Source organism: Phodopus roborovskii, unplaced genomic scaffold, assembly GCF_943737965.1.
Source record: "Phodopus roborovskii unplaced genomic scaffold, PHOROB, whole genome shotgun sequence".
Classification (NCBI taxonomy): domain Eukaryota; kingdom Metazoa; phylum Chordata; class Mammalia; order Rodentia; family Cricetidae; genus Phodopus; species Phodopus roborovskii.
Genome location: NW_026125444.1, coordinates 5501129 through 5520906, shown reverse-complemented (window position 1 = coordinate 5520906; position 19778 = coordinate 5501129). Strand labels below are relative to the sequence as shown.

At 40.3% G+C, this 19778-nt stretch overlaps 1 protein-coding gene across 1 annotated transcript in view; it reads right to left on the bottom strand.

Moving 5' to 3' along the window:
* The window catches only part of Tes (testin LIM domain protein), a 36927-nt gene that overhangs the window by 16512 nt on the left and 637 nt on the right, over positions 1 to 19778 (bottom strand). Inside the window, exon 2 of the mRNA XM_051175713.1 lies at positions 2274 to 2359. Within this exon, the coding sequence (XP_051031670.1) occupies positions 2274 to 2359 (86 nt within the window). The remainder of the gene's footprint in view (positions 1 to 2273; positions 2360 to 19778) is intronic.

The window sequence follows — 19778 nt, the reverse complement described above, 5'->3', positions numbered from 1 at the left end:
CAAATGCGTAAATAGATAAATAAAGCTTCAAAAATACATTTAAAAAAATACTGAAAACTAGCGGCACCAGAGGTCAATGTCATCTGCTCTGGTCTCCCAGTTACGGAAGTCAGGGGATGATGAGGAATCCTCTGAAGAAATGTCTGGACCCCCCCCAGGAGGGTAACATCATTACTGAGAAATATCGTCTGGAGGGGATCATACAAGCACTAGCTGGGTTGGGAAGCCAACCTTGAATATTTATGATGCTTGGACTCTAAGACTCTGGCCAGTTTATCAAAGCAGCCTGTACGATAAAAACTAAAGAAAGAACAGGTTTTCGTGCCATGAAGGTCTGTTCTTGCCTGGCCAATATTTTAACAATTTGAAAACATCAGATGATAGTGGCCTGCAGGAGAGAAAATGACAAAGACCAAGAAGTTACTATAAATGAACCTGATTTACTGAAATGGAAACATCTCTTAGGAATGAGCTTTAAAAATCTTATGAGCAGTTTATGGAACTGTCTAAATGAAAGAATTATCTCAAATTTGAAAACACTGTCCAGCAGGGGGCGATGTGTCCCTCTACAAAGTCAACTGTAGACACAAAGAAAAGTTATGTCAATAAGTGAAATAAATGGTCAGCCTGGTGTCTTCAGGTTCATTATCAGCGGGTTCAATAAGCAGGAAGTGCAAAACAAACAAACACCTGTTGTTCTTCCCCAAACACAATACAACATAGCAACTCGTCACAGAATTTACCACATATTAGCTAACTGTAAGAACTCTGAAAAAGTGTAACCCAAGCAAACACCAGAGTTTTGTTATGAGACCAGAGCATGTGTGAGTCCGGCTCTCCAGAAGTACCAGGAGATAGCCTCTAACACTGAGAAATCATTTTCTGTTCAATATATTATCTTTGTATTTATCTACAGGCATGATCACTATTGAACTCTAGAATTTACAAACTCAATGGAAAATTCTAAGGTGTCTGAACTTAAACATAATAAAGATCTGAACCATTATCTCTGGAATTATTGAAGTTTCTGTTTTCATCACTTTTTAAGATAATTTTGTCTATTACCTATGGCTTATTAAATATGAAAGCTTTTAAAGGAGACAATACACCAGATTTTATTATGTGTTGTCTCTTCAGCTTACACTGTATACAAATAGCCATAACGGATACTGAGTTTTTTCTTTATTCATTCTTCTTTTTTTTTTTTTTTTTTTTTTTTTTTTTTTTTTTTTTTTTGTTAATTGTAGTGTTCTATGGTAGTATGAAGCATGGAAGCAGTCATTAAATGAAGTTCAGTATGGACTGGGCCTACAGTTCAGTGGAGGAATGTTTGCCTTGCATGCATGAGATGCCAGGCTCAATCCTTAGTATTTAAAAAGGAAATAAATGGCCACGGGGCAACCACCACCCACCGTATAACTGATTTTTACTTTTCTTGACAATATTATGCAGACTCTAACTTCCAGCAGGCATGTGTGGAAGAACTTTGATGTTCTTTGAAAGAGCAGGTTTCCATTTTTAGATTTATAGGCTACAAATAAGATCCCCTAAAGTAACAGTTTTGATGTGTTATTTCTGTCCTTCAGATACATGCACAGTATTCAAAAATTGGCAACAAGTTACTTCTTTCAACAGTTTCAAGTTCCTGAAAGTTACTCCTTTACAAATTTGCCCCTGAGAGGAGATTTTATTTATTTGCTTACTTACTTTTTTTTTTTTTTTTTTTTTTTTTTTTTTTTTTTGAGACAGGGTTTCTGTGTCTAATAGCTCTGGCTGTCCTGGAACTCACTTAGATCTGCCTGCCTCTGACTCCTGAGTACTGGGATTAAAGGTGTGTGCCACCACCACCCTTTGCACAACTAATCTTAGTGTCATTTCCTGACAAGTAGGACACGGAAACACAAGGGATGCACACTGGGTGCCCTGCAAGGGTGACAGAAGCCATTCGGAGTTAGTCAGCAGTCCTCCCAGGGTCCCACAGACCCCCCCCCCCGCCACTCAGAAAGGGCACATTCAGCATTGGGAGGGGGCAGTAAGAAATCTGAAAGCAAATAAACCAAGCGACTCTACGTACAGTTGTTATTGCCCAACCCACTCTGTCACACTTCATGATATGAACATAGAACAGTTTCACTTTTATTAACTTCTTAGGAAACAGAAGCCCTGCTACTTAGCAGCTGGTTGAATACTTGTCAGAGACTGCAAGCACGCTGTCCTCCGGGCACCGCCCAAGAGGATAAAACGCTAATGATAGTACCGTTTCAAGAGCTCACCTCCAGAAGTGTAGTTCAAACCCTTCACAGTTCTCTTTGCATTTTAGACAGGGGGCTCCAAATCCTTGTTCATGACCTAAGCCCATCTGTTAAGGGGGAGAAAGAGAAGGGGAATCTATTATTATGAATTCAAAAAAAATTTAAAAATTCAATAAAACACACTTTTAATTCCCCTTGACACTCTTGTTGATATAACTCTCAAACAAATCTTTTATGAGCTGCACACTGTTTAGCCAACGAAGGCACCAGGTATGTAAATGGAAGCTGCAAGCCCACACATAGCACACTTTATATGCTCGTTGCTTTTAGCATGGAAGACAAAGAAGCAAGTACAACTTTACAGAAGACTACAAATACTGAAAATCACAAAACTCATGAATTTATGTCTTTTCCCATTGTTTGCCCAGAATATCTCAAGTACAGGGAGAAGGCAATGGGCAGAGACTGGAAAGCAAACAAATGTGTGAAAGAGTTTAGGAATTACAATTAAAATATTGCTTTATATTATGAAAATATAATCAAAGCAGCTACACAGGAGTAATGAATACCAACAACAGCATTCTATTATCCTTACTATTTAATTAAAATCTTGCAGAACCTTCAAAAACACGAAGCAGGCATCACTGCATTCCTTTTTGTTCTTTTTGTTTTGTTTTATTTTGTTTTGTTTTGTTTTTCAAGACAGAGTTTCTTTGTGTAACCCTCGCTGTCCTGGAACTTGCTCTGTAGACCAGGCTGGCCTCAACCTCACAGAGATCTGCCTGCCTCTATCTTTGAGTCCTGGCCTGAAAGGTGTGGTCACCACCATTCTTTAAAGATGATTTTATTGAAAGAAGGAAAGTTTTCAGAATTTGCTCAAGATCAAAATGTCAACACATTCTAGAACTTACCTGGAAGCCTCCTCCCTGAGGACTAGCTGTCATAGTTCCCAAAGGTGTTACAAAGGTTGCTAAGGGAGAGGAGCAATCAACAGGCTTTTCCAACCATAAATCTAGATTTTGCAATGACCAGCCTGGAAAGATATCCATGATGGTGCAATCGTGTACATTTGAGGGGTAATAAAAAGAACTGTCTACTTGGACTGACACATTTTTTTCTTAACATAAATACTTTTATTTTTTTCTCTCTCTCTCCTTTACTCCACAGTCAGGATACCCTGAACTCTAACATCCAGAATCCTCACCACACTTCTCCCCTTCTCCTTGTCCCCAGCACTGACCACCCCAAGTGGTCAGAGCCCTCTTTCTCATAAAAGAGATGATCATTATTTTTGGACACCTAAGCCTTACAGGCTGGTTTCTGCTCAGTTCTTTGTTCTTGAGAACTCTTGGTGAGGAATTTTTAGGAAGGTGTTATCTAGAGATACTCAGGATGCAGGGCTATGTAGGATGGGGTGGAAGACAGGAAAGGGAGGCCTAGGCGTCAGCTCCTTGTCAGCTAAGACAAACTGGCCACTTAGACAATGAAAGCCAGATCCTTGGACTCACAGGAACATTAACATTTGTGTGATTATATTTAACAGTGATGTAAGAGCTCCGCCAGTTAATATGAAAACTGTATTATTGTAAATGGTAGAGGACTAACAAAGCAGAGAACTGTGAAAATAAAGAAAGACCATTGAAGAAGAGTCAAGAAAACTGATCTGGTCCCACATGTCACCAGCTACATTCAAGGATTTTTGAAATCATTTTTCTCCTCTGGGTTTTGTCTAGACCAGGAGAGAATTGAGTCATACTGATTCCAACTTTTTTTAAATTCTAAAATTATGGTTGTAAATCATATGTTGGGTAACTTTATCTTCTCTTAGCTATGTCAACCTGTCAAGTCTAAATTGCTAAAAAATAAAATGATCTCTTGAGGAAGGCAGTGTATGATCAGCTCATGCAGGCCACAGTCATTTGGACCTCAGTCTGTAAAGTACATATAGGACACAAGCATCTCCAGTTATGAGTGACACTGGGCAGTTGTCACGCATCATTATTTCACCAACAATGTGTGAGGGCATTCCCTGCAGAACCAACAACTGGTGCTTAAAAAACATATGTGTTTCATAAACACCCAAGTTCTGAAGCTGTCTACTTCATAATATAATTTTAGCAACACATTCTGGCCATTGTCAATAGAAGGATATGACAGATTAATTTTTCTTCTTCATTGTCCAAGAAAACAGGTCCTCTGGATTGACTATATTTGGAGAAATCATAGCTGGGCTTTGAGACTACCTGTCAAGGTCCTCTAAAAGAATGACAGTAACTCTATAGTAGTTATATTGAAATACTAGTCACGAATAAGACTTCTTAAGTAGCCATAACTGTAGACTCCAAAACTCAGCTTACATTTCCATGACCTGAGTCTTGGGGAGCCCGCTCCCCTCTGTTTATTTTAGAGTTAGAAACAGAAATGGCATCAATTTCTCCATAATCATCATGTCAAGAAACCAGATATGTTGGCAAGATTTCAGGTGACCCTCTTGATCCAGAGCAGAGGGATCACATGTCAGATACTTGAAAGAGAAAAGGGTGGGAGGGGCAAAAGGAAGAGTATAAAACATCTGGCATTTCAAACGTGGTCTGGGTCGATCTGGAGACAATCTGGATCTGGAAGATATTATACAATGTTCAGGGTGAGATCATGCCTGTTGTGCTGCCTTATAACCAAGTTTCCCCATGAAGCCAGTGCTACTCAGAATGTTTAATTGCCTTGGAATGAAGCATCCTGAGGAAAATTATATGGAATGCACATATTCTATATTCTCTTCTGTGTGTGCATATATTTACTCACATATCAGACACATAGCACACAAACATGCAACTTATACACAAACATCTATATATGTGTATGTTTTTATATTACAGTCACGGACAAATGAATAGCATTTCTAAACAATGCTTCTCATAGTAACAGAGCAGTTTCTATGAAGCCCTACCCCCTTCCAATCAGTAAGTCTTGACTCATCTCTGACACAAGGTCTTAAACTGCTACAATTGTTCAGATCATTGCCTATCTCCCAATCTCTACCACATATGTGTGTATGTACATACATACATACATCCAAAAGAGGGGGGTGAGTTAAGTTAAATGCTGACCTCAAACAGGAAGAGAAGCATGCTTCAACATTTATATACTTTTCCAACTTTCTTAGGCAAGAAAACAGATTAGGCTTTACTTTAGGCTTACTTTTTTTTTTTTTTTTTAATTTAGAAGAGCAAAACTTCCTTATCTCACCCATTTCAAAATACATGAAAGACTAAAGAGAAGGTTGTGACCCTTGCCTCATCAGCTCACCGAGAGCCTGAAGTATTCTCTATCTTTTGCGGGTATTGCCAATTGTGTGCCGAGCCCTAAAGACACCAGGCTGCTTCCGGGTCTGCAGCCAGGGTCCATGTGCAAACTCTCCTCATGGCCATGTGTGCCACAAACTAAGGGATCCCTCCCTCTGCATGTCACCCTGCTGTTTCAAAACTTAATTCATCGTACAATGCTCCTCTTGCCAGATACCTTTTTAAATTCTATTTTACACTCCAACTACAGTTCTCCCTCCCACCCACCCCCTCACCTCCCTGCTCGCCCACCCCCAGTCTCTTCCTCCTCACTAGGCCCTCTTGAGCTAGCCAGGTACTTTTAATGAGATAATGAATTCCCCCTTTCTCCAATATCATAGGACTTACTTTAAAACCCACCACTGCCTTATTTCTCCTGTTTCCCTCCTGCAGCTCTGTCCCCAGGAGCTTTGTCCACACTTTTTCTGTATTTGGCCAAATCTCTCCTTACCCAGTCTACAGGCCCAATGTTAATGTCTGTTACTCCGATAAGCTTTCTTTAACTACTCCCTGTTTTATTTTCCCTGATTCCTACAGATGTTGGGAGAAATCTCACTATTTAGTGTTTCACCATTTTGTGACTGCTGACACATCAATTCTCCATTGCCTGTGAGCTCATCGTGAGCTGGACATTCTATCAGTGACAGAAGGTTTTACCTATTTAATTGTTCTTTAACATAATACCTTGTTTTGGGAATTTTGATCGCACTGTGACACGCTGAGACTGTTAAATGAAGTTTACCTTGAATTAGGGGGAGGAGTTAGTGACTAGCTGACCAAAATTGGCCATAGAGAAGCCAGCAACACGGACAGAGAAGACACACAAGAAGGAAAGGGCAGGGACTTGAGTTCAGTGAGTCTTCCTGGTTTGGGGACACACATCTTGCTGGGTTTCTGGCTAAAAAGCAGGGTCAACTGGTTGCTTCTCAATTTCTCTGACCGAGCAGGTAGTCACCCCCAATCTGACTTCTGAGTCTTTGTTGGTGCATAGAACAAAAGAGACGTAGTTTCAACGTACATATTTCAGCCCTGACTGGAAAACCCTCCAGGCCTTGGCCTGAGTGACTGGTTGACTGGTGGGGCTATGGGGCCTCAGATGATAATTAAGATATCAGTAAATTCATGTGTAGATGCTAAGCTGACAGAAAAACATCAGTATCTTACATTCCCACCCCCAACAAATTCCCACCACACCATTTTCACAAGAATGGCCCCGAAAGGGATTGTGTAGGTAACAGCAACAGCCCGTACTTTTGAGTGCTCATACTGCCTGACATGGATTGGTCTCCCATGAATCAACTTGTTTGGAACAGTCTTAAAGAACATCCTCAGTACTATTGCTGCCCACATTTCCATCCAAATAAGAAAGTGATTTGTGATGAAGGAGGCATACTACAAATATGGGTACAAGGAGTGATTGCTGGCATCTTGGTTTTCATTTTTATTTATTTATTTTTGTTTTGTACCCAATATCTTTAGTCATATGGCCACACTAAAAGAGAACTTTGATTCTCTCTTACAAATAATTTCCTTTGAAACAGTTGGTTTTTCACTCTGTCAGGACTAGGAAAATCTTCCCAAAGTCAGGACAGAGGGTAACTTTTTTTTTTAAATTCCCAAAACCCATTCTTCTTCTCAAACATATACAAGCAAGAATAATTGTATATATACATACATACACAGTTATAAATGTTTATAAAATACTATGTAAAATACCAGGCTTGATTGTTAGGAAATTACAGTGGTATATTTATGAAATTCCACAATTCTGTAACACATGAGGGTTCTCTTAAAAACACAAAGAAAAACTAGGAGAAGTTTTGTATATGGGTCTGTGCAAGCTTTTTTTTTTTTTTTTTTTTTTTTTTTTTTAACACTAATCCACCTAGAAAAAGAAATGAACATGGGACCTCAGTCTAACTAAGATTAGGGAGTACTTACGGTCAATCATTCTTATATGCATGGGGTTAATCGAACATTCAAAAGCCAATTCAGTCACAGAACAGTATTAGAGACAATGTAATTTAGGTTTCGTATATTCCAGGGAAACAATTAATAGGAAAGTTGTTGTCCATCTCCATAGTTTAAGCAGGTTCCTTAGAAACACTTCTAGTGACTACTGTCAAATTATATTTGCCATGACCTCTAGCAGCTCTCCTCTGTGAGTAAGCGACACTAGGGAAAGCTCCCTGCAACCACCCCGGATCTGTTACCTTGAGACAATCCAATGCAAGCTGTAAGGGTGTTAATAGCCTATGATTGTTGCTGAAATCACTTTTTAATTAAGGTTGGTTCTATGGAAAGACTCTGAAGTGACATGTGCTTAGCATGTTCTCGAAAGCTCCTGTTCATCAGCTCTAAAAGGGATTTTCAGAACCTGTGTCCAAAAGGTATCTGTGGGAGTTCCTTAAAAGAGTGTGGATTGCAGAAAAGGTTCCTAATTTGGTCAGCTGCAGCTGACCCCAAAGAGGGGTCACTCAGACAGAGGTACACTGAGAAGCATTACGACGACACTACATCCCAAAACTGAAATGGTGCCGCAATTATTGACATGTGTTAGGTATATAGCACAATGTTACAGCAGTACACTGTACACATCAAGAGGAGCAGGAGAAAGTGACCCCACAGTCAAGTAATTTGCTGACCTTTGTTCCCTACCTAAGTAGCTGGAGTGTATGTAGGACAGACTGAAGCGGGGATGGGCAGGTGGCAATTTCATGGGAGGAAATGCAAGGAGCCTATGGAGTTGTACTCAACAAAAGAAACTGAAGATTCTGATTTAAAAGACATGCCACTTCCCTGTCCTGACATTTGACACTGTGAAACCAGTGGTTCATTCTTTGTGACACAGCTTTGAAAAGGAAAACACATCCAATGATGTGACATATCCCAGGCTACCAAGCTTTAACAGAGTCTTCCTTTGTGTTCAGGAATCACAATAATTTGCTCACAATAATTGCTCACAATAATTTGCTGACAACACATCATCACAAAAAGTTCCCATCAGGAACTTATTAAATGGCATGATGACCTCTGTGTGGTTTTCTTCCCTCTAGATTGCAATTTTTGGTGATGATGACATATTTGTTGTTATCTATGTGTAGGCTCCAGGCATGGTGCTTTAAAGGTTAGTGTCTCTTATGCTGGCACTCACAGTAACCTAGCGAGTTGAGGATGAGGATAGGGTAGTTTTAGAGGGTTAAATAACTTAGACAGCTATACATAGAGAGGGAATTAGCACCAAGAACTGACTCTAAGATACACTGAAACCACGGATACAATTCTGGCTCGCTAGACCTTCACTAATCAGCACTAAGAGCCATCTAAGCATCCTCATCAGAGAATTTAAAAACAATATTGAACACTCTCAGCAGTTCACAGAGTAAATGAAATGAAAGAAGTAAACAAACAAAACCCTGCCCAGATTAAGAGGCAAGCATCAAAGCTGGGATTCAAATGTACATGTGTGAACACCAAGCTCTGAAGTACTTCCTTTAAATGCCCATGTTATAGAGAAGTGTATGGCAGGGGCCAATACCCTCTGACTGAATTCACTTGGTCCACAGAAGTCACAAGAAATAACAATTCTACTACCTTGTCTGTGATGTCTTGAAGAACGTGGAGTTTGGGTAAATATGTCTTGCCTCCCTTCCCTTACACTGGGCCTATTTCTGTTTGGACAACTTTGCATCCTATATTAGCACTGACATATTCTAACACGCGCACCACAGCTTGAACATTTCTGTAGCATATTTTGAATTTGTTGTAGTATTTAAAAGGTCGGGCTTTGAACCTCCCTTAAAAACCTCAGGCATTCAGTCATTTTTCACAAAAAATCAGTTCTACATTTCCTCAGGCAATGTGGAAGTAACATAACCTGGCTGAGAAGAATTTGGAGAGATCTATGTCTCAAAGCTAGCAGAAAAATAGCCATATTAAAACCAGGCCCTCTGAAAAATCAAGCAAGACATGCTGCGAAGTTCTTTGTTCTTCCACAGAATTTTAGAAGGCCCAAAGACTACCTGCCCTCTACTATTCCAACGCTTTGCTTCAAGCACTTGATGATTTTAGTCAGATGGTCGGTGCCAATCCTCTCTAAGGATATTTAGGCAGACGTTACGGATTATTAGATAAAGTTGACTGAACAAGAAGATTAATTTTGTGTAATTTTGCTCCCTCATTATGAGTAAGGCTATTGGGCAGTTCCATTGCTCAATGGCTACTTGACTGACAGTGGTCGGATACTTTCCATTCCTCTGGTCTCAGTGGTGATGGATACCGAACTGAGTGAGTAACCTAGATGGGATAGAGGTGAAGGCCAGCTAGGAATCTGTGGCTGTGCTTTCCATTGCTCCAGAGCCTGTCTGGACTGCTTACTAATGTTACAGGACAGCCCCACCATGTTCAGGGGACAGGGCACGGGAGCCACTCAATCCCAATCAGAGCCATAGGAAGTCTGTTGAACTACAGTCATGACAGGTGTGGCTGTTTAAAAAGCTAGACATTGCATAGTGGAGGACATCTGTGACTCTAGGACATGTAAAGTAGAGGCAAGAGGTGGTTTGAATTCCTATTACTGCAAACAGTGACTCACCAGTCCATTCTGAGACATATAAGGAAATGAACATGAGGTCATCATTGGTAACACAGAAAGTTCACGCCAGCTTGGGCTACATAAGACTCTATCTCCAAAAAAAAAATTATATATATAAATAATATAGTTTGGGCTAGAGTGAGACCCTATCTCATAAAAACTAGACACACCCCCTCATGGCTTCTCACAAAGACTGAACTGTTAACACAGAGAAATCAAACCTATCAAGGCAAACATACATGTTGTTCCAAATACAAGGAGCATTGCAACTGTCATGGCTGCCTCTCCAATTGCACCTATGCTTCAGGAGACTTTGGTTATGTCATCAAAGCTTCAGGTGACACCGTTCAGAACCCTGGGGTATCTCTCATAGATACCTGCTCTGACTGGGAGGACCACCAAGCCCATCCATGACAGCGTGTGTGCAGGATTGTCTCGCTCTTTCTCCGTCCCTTGCCAGGAGCAGGGAGCCATCCAGGAGAACCCTTGCACAATACTCACTGATGCTGCAGCCTCGACTCCAATAAAGCCACATTAAGAGTGTTTGGTGGCCCATTTGTAGTTTTTACTACAGGTAGGATGTACTACATTGGCAACTCAACAAACTTCTGGCCCCAGGCATACCCACCAACAATCTGAGAGCAGCTCAAGAGTTACAGACAAGCTGAGAGAAAAGATGCAAAGCCAAGGTCCTAGCCGCTGGGAAAGTTCTAGAAAGCCCCTGGAAGTTACTACTTTGGCTGCTGAGGAGCTGCTAGGCTCCTTACTAGCTGTCACTGGCGGACCTCTGGCAGAGCTCTCACACTAAAGAGTAAGTTTGAGGATCCTAACATCCCAGGGTCAGAGTTGCTGACCCTAAGTCCCACTTTGTCTGTCTCTTCATCGTTACAGAGCCAGCAAACCCTTAGTTGGCTGGAGGTATAATGAAGACAAACGCTTGGTGTCTGGGTGATGCCAACTCACAGCTGGGAGTCCAGCCAACAACAGCTAGCCCACAACGTGGAGTGTCCTCTTTTCACAAGCCGATTGAAACAGCTTACCAAATATGAGCCCAAGTTAGAGCAACGGGACAGAGAACCACAGCGGTGGGCTAGGCTGCTTCAATAGCACAGCTTCAAGCTGTTGCCTTAACTTAAACCTGACTTGGGGAAAACTACAAATTGCTGAAGCTTCCATGCTCTTGGCTTAGCTTGACACCGGTCAAAGAGAAGCTGCTGAGGGTGTGAACTCCAAGCCAGGATGAACCTACTGACTTCTCACTACCCAACGCTTCCGCTGCTTGGTCTTCCTGTTTAATGCTTTCTTTGCCTAATGAAATTTTGTTTATTGTATAGCAACTGTTTCCTCAATAGAATACTCCCAGTCTACCCAATTAAAGTTAATTACATTTGCCCAGGGACTCAGTAATGGTTGTTTGTATTGCTATTACTGCATTGCTTTTAAATGTGGCAGCTAGCAAACCATGACTCAGCTGTCCAGTCCAAGACATATATAAAGGAGTGTGAGCAATAGGAGCCAGTAGGCCTTTGACAGCTTAAAAAAAACAAAACAAAACAAAACAAAAACAACAGCTCGGTGTCTTTTAGTGTAGTAACTCATTTTTTGCTGCTTTTACAAAATTAGCCTATGATAGACTTTCTTTAAAGTTGTTCCTTACCAGATGAAAGAAACAGTATTATTACATTCATTCCAGCCTAGCCAGTAAATTTACATGTTTGTCTGGCCTCCCTCTCATTCCAACCCCCTCTTCCTTTTCTTCGTACCATTGCTGACACCCTAGTATTCTAGAGCACATAGGCTCAATGAGTGATATGGGTAGAAATCCAGTTTAGAGTCTATCATCTTAAACATAAACCACTTGAAATATTCCTTATGTAAAACAAAGCATAACTTTTTGCTGAGTCCCAGTTACTTTTATTGCTGGCCAGAACCTCATAAAAGAAAAAAAAAACAAACAAAATATTCTACCATTGGGACTCGTTCTATCAAGTTGTCACAATGGTATATCCATATAAAACCAAAACTCTACCTTAGCATCTACATGGCCATTTTGCAATGAAATGTAATAGCATTTTTGAATCAGACATAGCAAGGAAAACGTTCCTGTGGCTTGGGCTTATTAGCAGCCTCCCCACCAAAGCATTCGTTAGCTCGCCACTGTTCAGATAAGAAGCTTTGCAATAAACTCCTGGAAACTCCGTTTTATAGATTTTTTTTTTTTTTTTTTTTTTTTTTTTTTTTTAAGGTCATCGGGATGTTACTGGGATAAACACAAGCTCAGTCACTCCTGGTTTGAGGATGAGTCAGTGCTTCAAGGACAATGTATTCCTCCAGTAGTAGCATTATGTCGATAAGCAGGCAGATCTCTGCAATCCCCCACCCGCTGGCTTCAGGCCAAACATCCTCCACCCTTAAACCTTGCTTCAGCACAGCCCAAGCCCATCCTCAGCAGACTGGGGGAGGATTAAAGAAAGTGAACATGCTAAACTATACTTTTCACTTTGGGGACCAAATGAAAGCAGTGAGAGCTAGAACATTGTGATTTCTCATACCTTTTTATCTCTCCAGGCAATTACTTAAACAGGAAGTTATGTAGGTGTGTAAGTCAGAAACCAAAAAGGTGCATCTACTACAGATCAGACTGTAGCTGTTTTACAGGAGCGCTGAAGGCTATAGTTGGCTGGTGAGAAAAAAAAACCTTCCAACCTCTAACACAGGGCTTGAGTGTCTGTTTATTCCAAAACCAGTGACACTGTTTTTCTTTAAAATCTTGCAACCTGTTTTAAATTTGATAAATCTTGTTTCTCTATTTTTGTGTTTTTTTTTTTTTTTTTTTTTTTTTTTTGACGTTTTCTTAATCACAACCCATATAATTTCCCTGGACATTTCACCATCTTATAAAAATGAGTTTCTTATATGCCTTGAACATTAATGATCTAACAAACAGACTTTTTAAAAACCATAGTATCTCTGGGTGGTGGTGATTCACACCTTTAATCCCAGCACAGGGTTGGGAGTGGGGAGCAGGAGAATCTGAATCTAAGACCAGCCTGGCCTATAGAGTGAATTCCAGGACAGCCAGGGCTACACAGAGAAACCTTGCCTTTAAAAAATAATAATAATAGTTACCATGGCAGTGGTTGCTAAACAAAACTTTCTGAGTACAGCAAACAGGAATCCAAGACTGCCTCTGTCAGGGTATGTGCAATCAAGAGGACTGAATGCAGCTACTTCAGAGGTGGAAAGATGCAACTTCATTTTATTACGGTTGTATTTTATTACACTTTACCATTTATTCCTCCCCAAGCAGCCATAACATAGGATAAAGGGAATGAACATTCCAATGTTTACAAGATTAATTATGCCCAAGACTCACAACCCAAACTTCCCACCATGTTAGAAATCCAGCACACTGCTAGCTAACCTGTGAAGGCTCCTCGGGAGGCTTCCTAGCGCTGCCGATTTTCACCTGTCATTTACTTTTCTTAAAATTTATTTTTGCTCTATCACTCTTTAAATTAGTATAAATCTGTGTCTTTTCTGTTCATTACCATAGTGACACATCCTGCACCAGCCCTAGATGCATTTTTTAAGACAGCTTTTAAGAGACAAGTCTTATTCGAGAGACACAATAATTAAAAACAGTAGGTAATGTTTGCTTATCATTTCTCCATATACTAAGAAAAGTAATACTTCACATGTCAGCTCATTTGCCCCAGGCAACTAAGTTTCCTTGTGGAATTCACAGATGCATAGAACAGCTACACACTACACCACTTCCTGTGTACATGTGTGTATGTATTTACATGCACTCTTAGGGTCTGTGTGATTTTTAAGTGATGTAGAACACTGTGCTTGGTAGACTGTTAACATAAATTTTCACAGCCAGAGGCACAGGATTTAGAACCTTAGATATAATCTTTCACCTATTGAGTTTCTTCCTACATGGAAATTGAGTTCTAAGGTGGCCAACATAACAAAACAGAATAGACCTACTATGGCCTAGTATGATAAGAAAGGATGCTGGTAAAGATAAAAGAGAGAGTCTGGATACACGGCCAATAGACAAGTTCTGGATGTTACTGACCTTTCCTAATTTCTAAGCACACTGTATGGTTCCGTTCAGCTTATAGAAGGAACTTGTATTCAAATTATCAGGTAGCTAAGCACTATTCTAAAACTTAGAAAAATAACACAGAATAGCACTAAGGAAGCCCTACTAAGTAACTCTTTCTGGAACAGGGGTGGTCCCTTGTATTAATTCCATTCTGAATATCTCCATAACAAGTTCAAGACATGACTCAGCATTTTTGGTATTTCTACTGCTTTTTAACAGAAGTTTTTGCAAGCAGGAGGGAAAGGAACACTAATAACTTCCTCAGCATAAGGGGTAGCCTAGTATTTTTGTTTGTTTTCTGCTCTGCTTTTAGCTGTCTGTTCTACTACACCAGTGAAACATGGAGCATTTGCCATAAGAAAATGTATTTCCTACCCACAGAATGTGGACACTTCTACCACATGTGAAGCTCAGAAGATACAGCACTCCCAGGGCTCACCAGGACCCCTGCAATCCAGATGCTGTGGCTCACATCCCAAAGCAGGGAGCCCAACACAGGTTTGCTACTGCTCAGGGTCACAGTGAATATGGACAAGAGGGTATGACTCTTAGCTCCCAACACAAACAAGAAGTTGGGAGAATTCTAGAAGATATGATGAATTCTAGAAGATATTATGCTACTGGACTTTCTTTACTTGTAGAAGTCTCCCAGAAATTCCTTTTCATGAGCCTTTTACTTTTGTAGACATCTATCTGACAACTAATGGACATGCATCAAACACAACTTTAGCACACAACCTGAAAACCAGTAGGGTAGTTGGTAATTTTATCAGTATGGAAATTACTTCTTCAAATATAATTTCTTTTTTTTTCTTTTTGAGAGACAGGGTTTCTTTATATAGCCCTGTCTGTCCTAGAAGCTGGCTCTGTAGACCAGGCTGACCTCAAGCCCACAGAGATCCTCCTGCCTCTGCCTCCCAAGTGCTGGCATTAAAGGTGTGTACCACCATTGCCCAGACAAATATAATTTCCTTAAATAAGCAAGTAAGATTGTTTAAATGCATAAGATGGGTGATAGAACACTCAAAAGGTAGGAGCATTGATAAAAAAGAACATGAATTCTAAGGATAATGGTTCAAGTTCATAGGTTCTTCAGTTTCAAATTAAGTAATCTGAATTGAGGTTTCTTAGTCCTCAAAATGGGACTATGGCCCTCATAAGACTGTTTTGACAACAATCAAAGTAGTCAAGTTTTATAAAATCTAGATTTGTCTCTCAAGATTAACATCTAAGTGAAAAGGTGAAGCTACAAATGTACTTGCAATCTACAGATTGACTATTTTAAGAGTTACAGAAACATGCCTTGGGAATGTAGAGTCAACGATTTTCTGTGTAGGTAGGAAAATGGGAGGTTTCCTTGAAGAGGATAGATTAGATATAATAAGACGGACCTTGAAGAATGCATAAGATTTAGTATTGAACTTGGAATATGAACATTGCACAAACAATCAATAGGGAGTACACAGTTGTGACTATTAGTGTTCACTGTTTGACAGGATCTTAAATCACGTGGGAGGTGGGCCTCTTAGCATGCCAGCAGGGTGATCATCTTTGGTTCATTAAGGTAGGAAGGTAGCACCATTTCCCTATGCTTGTATTTAGACTGTATACATGGAAAAGAGGAGCTGAACAGCAGTGTGCTCTCTCTGTTTCCTGATTGTGGATTTGCTATAACCAACTCCATCAAGCTCCAAATACCTTGACTCCCTCACCATGACACTTGAGCTATGAGCCAGAATAAATCCTTTCTGCTATATTATTTTTGTTGGAGCATTTTACCACAGCCACAGGCAAAGACACAAAAGCTTCACTGGGGGCATTTTACTTTTTTCTGTCATTTCTGAGCACCCACTTTTAAAGACAAGCTCTCCCTTTACTCCAGTTTGGGTCAATGACTCTTAAGGAAAATGTGTTCCCAATGCAAAACTCCTGGAACAAGCTGTGTCTGCAGAGTGATGCGCTCACTGACTTGAATGTTAGCACTACAGAAAGATTAGAATGTTGAAGGACTGAAGCTAATTACCCTACCTTGAGCTGGTTCTAGCCCTCTGGAAAAGCCATTTCCAGCCCATTTGAGTCTGAACAACAGAAACCTTTGGAATCAATTAACTTAGCAGATGGTTAGCTTCTACCAACTCAAAAGCTAAGCATGTCATCAGATAGCATCTTACATCTTGGGCTTATAGAAAACCTCCCAATATGATGTCATCAGACAGCATCTTGCATCTTGGGCCTACAGAAAACCTCCCCCATCTTGACATGATTGGATCACTGATGTATTTTGAACTTGGCTTGATTTATGACTTTCTTTGTACTATAAAGTTATAAAGTGTCATAAAACTGCTTCCATGTTGGAACATGGAATATAGGGTAACTTAAATCTGTATTCCTGGGCCATGGTCACTCAAAACATCTCCAGAATAAACTCACTCTTTCTCTGTTTTTCTTTCTTTCCCTTTTTCTTTTTCTTTTCTTTTTCTCTTTTTTCTTTCTTGTTCTTTCCTCTTCCCTCTCTCCCCTCCCTCTCCCTCTTTTCTTCTCTCTCTCTCCTCTCTCTCCCTTTCTCTCTCTCTCTCTCTCCTCTTGACAGTTGGAGTTTTTTTGTCAACAGTTTCCTATACCAAGAAGGACTTCATGCAGAGAAGCTAACTAGATTTGAGGACCCAGATTCCCACATAGCTGCTTTTTTCCTTTAACTATGGGGCTACCTATGAAAAACGGCTCATTCTCATTTTCAATGCAAAAATCTCTGTGGTTTTGAAGCTTTTCCAGCTCCAGTCACTTGGACTTACTATCCACTTTTGGAAAACAATTAAAGCTTTGTAAACAAACCTGAATGCAGAGAGGGACTTTTTGTTGTTGTCTGTAGCATTCCATATTTAAGATGCATCTCATTCTTTTCAAAGTAAATTTAAAGAAACAAGAGTTTCAAGAAAAGTATGTAAGATACTAGGATATATTTCAAAAAAGAGGTTTACAAAATACAGTAAAATTAAAGCCAGGCAAGCCATTCTAGGCAGTATACTGGAAGTCGCTGGAGTCTTTGGTATATTTTGAAGATTGAAAGTTGATTTTCTCAGAGAGAGTAACTCCAAGGGAAAACAGCTGGTGACTGGCCATGATTTACCATGAAAATGAAACTGTTTCTACCTCTCAGAGCCATTATTTATTTTTGCAATCAGACACAGAGCTAAGGGGATGCAAGATGCAGGGACAGGGTCCAGCTGAGAGCTTCAGAGGACAGGGTGTGAACATAAAAGTCAAATTCTCATCTAAAATATTGTTTAAAAAAAAAAAAAAAAAGCTCTGTGTAGACAAACCAGCTTCCACATCCTAGCAACAGCTCACTTGCTTCAAACAAAACAAAATACAGCAAAACAGTAATTATGAAACTCAGAGTGCCTGTGATAGCAGTATATAAGTGATAATCAACCCAAGGGCAAGTTCATGGGGAAACCTCTCCTTTTATAAACCAAAACTCTTACAATAGTATAACTCACCTAGGTCACTGAAAGGTAAAGACTTCAGGAAATGTTAATGGGAAATAAATAACCTTTTCCATCTGCTAGGGAAAATTCCTTTTGGAGTCAACAATGAAATGCAAAGGCTTTGGAAAGGAAAACTACCACACTTTTAAGCTACAAATCAAATTGGTTTTTATTTAAATGCCTCTATATTTCCATTTCCAAACTGCCTTTGTTTTGAAGGTACATTCAAATTATGGCTTTTCTTGTGTAACCTAAGAAGATCTGACAACTATCTAGATGTGACAAGAAGAGAGGAGAAGCCTTAGTGATGTGTCTGAGAGTCTTAAATGTGCTAGAAAGCAACTTCTAAATAAAACAATTCATAAACATATGTTTCTTTTGAGACTATGGCTCAAAAGGTAAAATGGACTCCCAGAATCTCTAAGTGTTTTGCACTGGGGAACGTTTTATCTAATCCACTGAAAAGTAGCTTGGAAGGGGTAAGTCAAGGACATGGATGGCAGTCAAATAGGATGCTGTTGGGGTGTTCTTTGTCATCTACTGATAGAGACCCTCTGAGCATCTCTGAGAGTGACAGCATCATAAAATAGGATTTATTGATGTTATTGCATTTTCTTTAAATTTCTGAAATTTTTGTTCTTGAGGCCAGATGAGAAAGAATAAACTTCCATGGATGGTTAAGGCACTCAATTGAAAAGATACCCTTTTAAAGTACGGGGGGGGGGGGGAATGGAGGAATTATTTATTATAACCCAGACTTCAGTAAAGTACTTATGAATTATCTGCATTTTTCTACTCCCTTGCAAGCAGGAATAATTCATAACTTTGGACTTTCCCTCTGAGAATACTTTTAAAACTAGTGTTTTGGTTCACAGCAAAACTGAGCAGAAGCAGTGGTCTTTGTCTCCACATGTCGAGGCCACCCCCTCATCATCAACCCTGTGCTTCAGAAATGGCCACTTATGAGACACACTGGCACATCACTATTGCCAAAGTTCAGATTCCACATTAGGATTCACTTCTGGTCTTATATCCTGTGGGGTTTGGCAAACACACAGCAGGGCAGTATTACACACAGCAGAGTCACTAGCCTAACAAGCCTCTCATTTGCCTGCCCTTCCCCCAGTGCCTTCAAGTAACTCTTACTTTTACAGAATAGTTTTCAAATCAGTATTTCTAAGCAAACCCCGCCGCCCCCCCCCATTTGAGCCAAACGTCTCTGAAGTAGTTCTTACACTAAAACTCTGAGTTCCGTGTTCACCAGCAGAGGACTGCACAGCCCATCAAATGCTTTCTAAGTAGGAAGCATGGTTAACCGGCAAACATGGTGAGAGAATAACGATCAGGCAGGAAGAGACAAGAACAAATATAATATTTCCTGTTCTCCATGTCCCTTCTGAGTGCTGATTTTAATCAGGACAGACCAAGCAACTGTTTCCTAGGTTCAAAGTTTTTATTGGCCAACCGCTTCCTAGCCTCATACCATATATTTGCATACAATTTTAAAAATTCAATTCTGGGCACACAAAACTGAAATTTCCCTTTTAGAAGATGAGCCGGCAACCGTAAGGTACCAAGGGAAGAAAGTTTTCTCAACTTTTCTTTCTTAGTCTGCACAGCTTCCTTCCCTATTTGATAAATGACCACTGGCTTACTTCAAAGTACACAGGCGCAATTCCCAGGAACAAGACCTTTAAGGTCGAATGTTACAATAGAATGTGACGTCAGCGTTCTTTTGAGTCATAGTCTGGTCCCCACCCATTTCACCCAGGCGACCTGATAGACTTCCCCATAATCTCAGAGCTCCTCAGGTAGGGCTATTAGCCTGGACACCTGGCACAGTCACGAGGGTGTCCCCCAGCACCTGCAACGACCGACCGCTGCTTGCAGCTGGCCGCCAACTCCGCAAGAAGGAGACAGTGTGCTGGCGCTCAGGCCATCAGTGAAACACACACACTCCCCCCGCCCCTCAAAGTCATCACTCCA